Source organism: Lagopus leucura, unplaced genomic scaffold, assembly GCF_019238085.1.
Source record: "Lagopus leucura isolate 7727_CA_CO unplaced genomic scaffold, USGS_WTPT01 59959-0_obj-0_obj, whole genome shotgun sequence".
Taxonomy (NCBI): domain Eukaryota; kingdom Metazoa; phylum Chordata; class Aves; order Galliformes; family Phasianidae; genus Lagopus; species Lagopus leucura.
In genome coordinates, this window is record NW_024962840.1 from 1 (window position 1) to 5,306 (window position 5,306).

At 53.6% G+C, this 5,306-nt stretch overlaps 1 protein-coding gene across 1 annotated transcript; it reads right to left on the reverse strand.

Annotated features, from left to right (window-relative positions):
- Window positions 1-293: 293 nt before the first annotated feature.
- LOC122190851 (SUN domain-containing protein 3-like) lies at window positions 294-5,268 on the reverse strand. The gene is made up of 8 exons (XM_042890961.1): window positions 4,913-5,268; window positions 4,704-4,767; window positions 4,192-4,348; window positions 3,124-3,208; window positions 2,534-2,646; window positions 1,632-1,802; window positions 1,190-1,282; window positions 294-485 (listed from the first exon to the last, which is right to left on the reverse strand). The coding sequence occupies exons 1-8, from the start codon at window positions 5,076-5,078 to the stop codon at window positions 306-308; spliced, it is 1,029 nt and encodes a 342-aa protein (XP_042746895.1). The 5' UTR covers window positions 5,079-5,268; the 3' UTR covers window positions 294-305.
- Between the last annotated feature and the right edge of the window lie 38 nt (window positions 5,269-5,306).

The following is a 5,306-nucleotide window of genomic DNA, read 5'->3' on the forward strand; positions in this document are numbered from 1 at the left end:
CTGCAGTCTTCTAACATGAGATCTTGTATTTTGGATACTTCCGTCTCTCTCATTTTGTTTGATTTTGTTGGATTCAGTAAATTCAGCTCCTCCTCAGACAGTTGCCGTTGATTCTGTTTTTGTTGTTGGTTGTTTTTTTTGTTGTCAGACACACGTGTTGTCTCCCTTCCCCCTCTCCTGGAGCGCACGGCCCGCATCATGCCTTGCCTTGTTAGTCACAGAGCCGGGGCCGGATGTGCCGCGCTGTTAGAAGGTAGGGTAATTTTTGTTGCCACTCTCTTTCATCCCCTGGGTTTGTGCCCCTGTCACGGGCTCAGATCTGGAGACTCCTCCATGAAAGGTAAACCAAGTGGCTTTCCCTTAGCTTCACCGTCAGGGGCTGGATTGCCGTGGAGCCTGAACTGATACACACAGGTATAGTCCGGGTGGCCCCAGTTGCTCAGCACTCGCAGCTTGATGTAATTGATGAACCCGGAGTGCTCATTCTGCAATGAGAAAAAGAAATGAACTGTGTTTTCCTCTCTCCTCTTTGGCCACTGACAATGCAGGAGTGACACACTCACGCAACATCCTACTTCAGGCTGCCTTGCTAGGTCTTCTGACAAGCTGATAAGCTGCCATAGCGCAATCAAGACATTTCTTACCCTGCTCCACCTCTTTGGCCACGTGAGTTTTAAAGAAATAAACAGCTACCAAAAGCTGCAGCAAATACACTGCCAAGTTCTTTGCACTTGCTTTGAGTGTGTGTTCTCGCACAGAACAACACAGGGGTCGTAACTCTCACTGCTTTCTCTAGAATGTCACCCATCAGAATGGCCTCCCTGATGCTGCCCATTACTGGCAACGACAAAATCCTTGGAAAGTCACACATCCCCAGTGTGAAAGTAGCCCGCCAACAGTACTGCACCCTACGTGAGGCAGCCGCTTGTGTGCAATTGGAAGCCACCTGGTCATGGCAATTTCTGCTGCAAGTGTAGCTGGAGCTTAGCGGTGCTATAAGCTGAAGCAGCTCTGAAGCTTAAAAGCCAGAAGGAAACAGAAACAGCCCAGCAGTCCGGGCATATGCAGGCAGTATAGAGGCAGCAGCAGAAATGCAAGAGGGCCCCCATACGCCTCAGGCTTGGAAGCTTTTCCCCAGCCAACCGTGGTTCCCCTCTCCCACGCTTCACGCCCCTCTTTGTAACCTTACCTGCAGCTGGAAGGTCTGACTGGGATCCTGGCCTGGCGTGAAGGTGAACTCTCCTAGCAAAGTTCCTTCCTCGTCACCTTCTTCCTGCAGGCCCTACAGGAAGACAGGGGTGGAGAAAACAGAACAGTGGGATGCGCTGCTGCAAGAGGATCACAAAGCCCCACAGGGCTTTCTGAAGCAAAGGTGGTCTAGGACCATCCACTGTGCCACTTCCCTTTCCCTCTGCCTCTCAAACTACCAACTCGCCCCAAGAGCGGGAAACCCTCTTTGCTGTGCTACCTTGGACAAAAAAGGAACGCTGTGGAAATGGAGCAACTCTGAGGAGCTTGTTACTCGCCCTGTGCAGGGAAGAACTGCACGCAGCAGCCCTCTTGGATCTGCAACCACCCTCCACGTCAAACGCTACGCAAAACTACCGCCACAACCCAGAGGAATCACTTACATAGACAGCAAAGTCCTTAGGAGCACTGGAGGTGCTGTCTGCATGGTAGGCCGTTGCTGGAACTCCATGGTTTAACGTAACTGCCGTGGGAAAGATGGCCCTGGGCAACTTGATGAAGACGTGCCCTTGGCTTCCTGGGAAGGGCCAGCAGTTACCTGGCTGATTGTCAGGCTGAAAAGAGAAGAAGAAACAGCGTTCATGTGCAAAAGAGCGTCCTGGCTGAAAATCCTGCTGCAGCATCAGGGGCTCTGCAGGTGCACTGGCCCATCAGCTCTGCTCCAAAGCACAGGCATACGGGCATGGCGGTGAGCTGGGTGCACAACCTGCAGAAGCTCTTGGGCTCCTTCTTTTGTGGGGCAGCTTGCAAAAAATAAAAAAGAGGGGCTGCTGTGGCTGAAATGCACCTGCCCCGGGCAAAGAAGGGCCCACCTGCACGAGCCTTTCCTGCAAGGGGAAGCAATCGCTCCCTCTCATCCAGTCCCACCCCCTTCCCCCGGCACCAGCCAGGGCTCCGACTTGTGCCGGTAGCTCAGGAGCAGTGCCAGGATGGGCTGGCAAACACAACATGGGGCCCTCCTGCAGTGCACGCCCTCCGTGCCCTCTGGGGTTCATTAAGAGCCCCAGCGTTCTCGCAGCCCAGATCTCTCGTGGCACCTTATGGGTTCCCCTTCAGTGCCGGCCAGACAGCTCCACAATGGCTGGGAAGACAAGCAAGCTAGCCTGGCAGAAGCTTCCACAGAGGACCTGGGGCAGTCTGGCAGAAGAAATTCTCTGCCGGGATACACAAGAGGGGAGTAGGTCCTCGCAAGAAGGGGTGAAGACAAGGGTAAAGGCAACCCTCAGCAGGGCGTTTGGCCCCCTCTGCCCCGCACCATTCTTCCTCTGTTTCACACTGTTCTTACCTCAAGAATAATCTCAGGAGGCCTCATATATGGTGTCACCAGCAACGAGTGCCAGAAGACTTTCCCGCATCCAATCCAGGAGGGAGAAGTCTTGGAACGAACGATAGCGGCTCCTGCAAATAAAAACACGGGCACAGTGGTCAAGCAAGGCCAGGAGGAACCAAGGGCTGCTGACTCTGCTTTCCACATGAACAGCTGCACAGAAATGCCGGCTGCCTTTGCACTGTCCTCTTCAAAAGAGTTTCAAAGGCAGCCATACATCCCCAACAGTGATATTCCCCTCGTTCTCACTTGCCGTATCCCTCTGCAACACAATGCAGGGACTCGCTCAGCTATCCTAAGGGGCCACATAAACTGACAGCCAGCTGAGCAGTCACGTGAGAAACAACACCAAGTAGGAGTAGCGCTTTTCAGATGTGCTCCAGCCCGCTGAAGGCTCTCTCAGCAAGCACATTCTCAGGGCACAAGGTGGCCATTCACTCCTCACCCCTTCTCCCCTACCCTGCCCAAATGCCCGTCCTGTCAAACTGGACAAGACGCCCTTTGGAACCACCATCTGTGGTCTGGTTGTTTCTACAGCTTAACGGCACCTGAAGTTTTGCTGGCATAATTACGCATCTGGAATGGGCTTTCTTCCAGCTTCTCCAGGACTTGATTGATCATCTCTTGAACAGCCTGGGAAGAAAGACAAACGAGAGCGCTCGTCAGAAGGAAAAGAAAAGGGAAAAGAGTTGCCTCCCAGCTCCCCTACAAAGCCTGCCAAAGCAAACTCGGCTGCTCCACTTGGATGTAATTCACACTGCCTGGGAGTTGCCTGCGAACCTCCAGAGCTCTACTATGACCATCTGGCACGGGAACAGAGAGGCTGCTCACTCCAGCACACTGGACACGGATGCGGCACGAATGGGCTTTTCCTGTCGAGATGCCCCATGACAGGCAGGCTGCGCTGACAGTCCTGCTGGCCAGGAGATGGGGCTCGAGTCAGGCACGAGGCAGGGATTGCCCAGAGGTCACCACAACTGCTGCAGGCCAGCCACACACAGAGAGTTAACTTAAAGCAGAAGACAGAGCTTGCCTACTGCAATGGGGAAGAAGGGCAAAACGCAGAAGGAACTAATGCCTGCCAAGCCTCGGGCTAACATGGCCTTTGAGATTCCCATCACGGGAATCACCGTCAGCTCAGGCTTCGGGCAGACCTGGGGCCGTGCGAGCTCAAGCCACCAAAAGAGACGGTATCCACAGAGCAAGGGCCCTGAAACCAGAACAGCCTTCAGACTGGATGCCCCACGGGGAGGCTGAAACACAGCGTCTCCTGTGCATCTGCACAGGCCCCAGGCACCCAGGGCAGCCAGGCTCAACTCAGGGTGCTGGCTTACAGGTCTTCCAGGGGAACCTGCCACCTCATGCACAGCAGCAGGTGCAGGGAAGGACTGACAGAGAGCAAGAAACAACTAAGGCATCTGAAATTCCCATCAGAGCTCATTCCTTTCCCCCACAAGAGCTCCGGAGCAACAGAGAAAAGGACCGATGGTGATGCACCAGCATTTCTTCCTGCTGGACAAGCCTTTTAGCTGTCTGTGACAGGGAACGCTAGCGAGATATAATGCCACAGTGGGGAAAGAACTCTCTCAGCAGAGCTTTTTGCAATGTCCTCTCACCTCGCCGGTAAAGCCTGGGAGCTCATTTCTCTTCAGGGCCTCGTGGAGAGCACGCAGGGTGATGTCCTTTGCTCCCCATTGCAGGAAACGAAGCTGCTGCTGGATCTTGTTGAGCTCTTGTTCCACCCTCAGCATTTCCAGATCATCACCCACCAGCCTAGAGACAGCAGGTAATTAATGGAGAGAGCGCACACAGCTGTCTTCTCACAAGCCGTGAGATGTGAGGCAGAGAACGAGCCTCACTCCGCGTGACGACAGGGTAACCGAGGTTTAATAGAGAGTTGACAATACTGGTTGGCAAGCTCCAAGAGCTCCTGACCGAGAAGCTGCTTCCTGGCTTCCTGGCTAACTTTGGGGGAACTAACGGACATGGAGAGATAGCAGCTCGAATGGGGAAGGGGAGAAACTCGGGGCCTTGGTCACAGAAGTTGGACTCAGGTAACAAGTGGTCATGGACAAGGGGCCGAGCTCCTCTAAAGAAGAGTCCAGCCAAAGGGAGATTCTTTTCTTACCATGAAGTCTTTTTTTCCACTGCCCTTGAGCCTCCAGCAACAAGACTTCCAACGCAGTAAAGACCTGCCAGGAATTCCACAAAGCTCTCAATAAATCATCTCTATAAATGTTCTGCCTTGGGCTGCCCACTCCCCTATCCCTGGGCAGAACAAATTGTTGGAGGCTTCCAAAAGAAGCATCCTCAAATCAGAGCTCTACAGAGACTCACCGAAGGACACCACAGCCACAGTGAACAGCAGGGAAACTGTCTTCCAAGCCTTAGGTTGCCTACAAAGAAGGAGAAGCGTGGTGAAGAATGGTGAAGCAGGCCGTATCTGTACAGTGCAGAAGACGACTACGGAGCAACAGATGTTTAAAACTTGGGAAGGAACCATATCCTTACCAGTCCCCACGCCTGCCTTGCTGTCGTTTCGCCATTTCTCCGAAGCACAGCGACAAAAGACGCAGCTCGAAGCACAGCGACAAAAGACACAGCTCCAAGCACAAGCGACAAAAGACGCAGCTCGAAGCACAAGCCACAAAAGACGCAGCTCGAAGCACAAGCCACAAAAGATGCAGCTCGAAGCACAGCGACAAAAGACGCAGCTCGAAGCACAAGCCAC

What these genes read in the sequence shown, in the direction of transcription:
- LOC122190851 (XM_042890961.1), bottom strand. Translation starts at nt 5,078, where the DNA reads ATGGTTCCTTCCCAAGTTTTAAACATCTGTTGCTCCGTAGTCGTCTTC. An exon ending in TGTGGCTGTGGTGTCCTTCG is followed by an intron (nt 4,768 to 4,912) that starts GTGAGTCTCTGT and finishes AATTCCTGGCAG; the next exon opens with GTCTTTACTGCGTTGGAAGT. An exon ending in TTATGCCAGCAAAACTTCAG is followed by an intron (nt 2,647 to 3,123) that starts GTGCCGTTAAGC and finishes TTTTATTTGCAG; the next exon opens with GAGCCGCTATCGTTCGTTCC.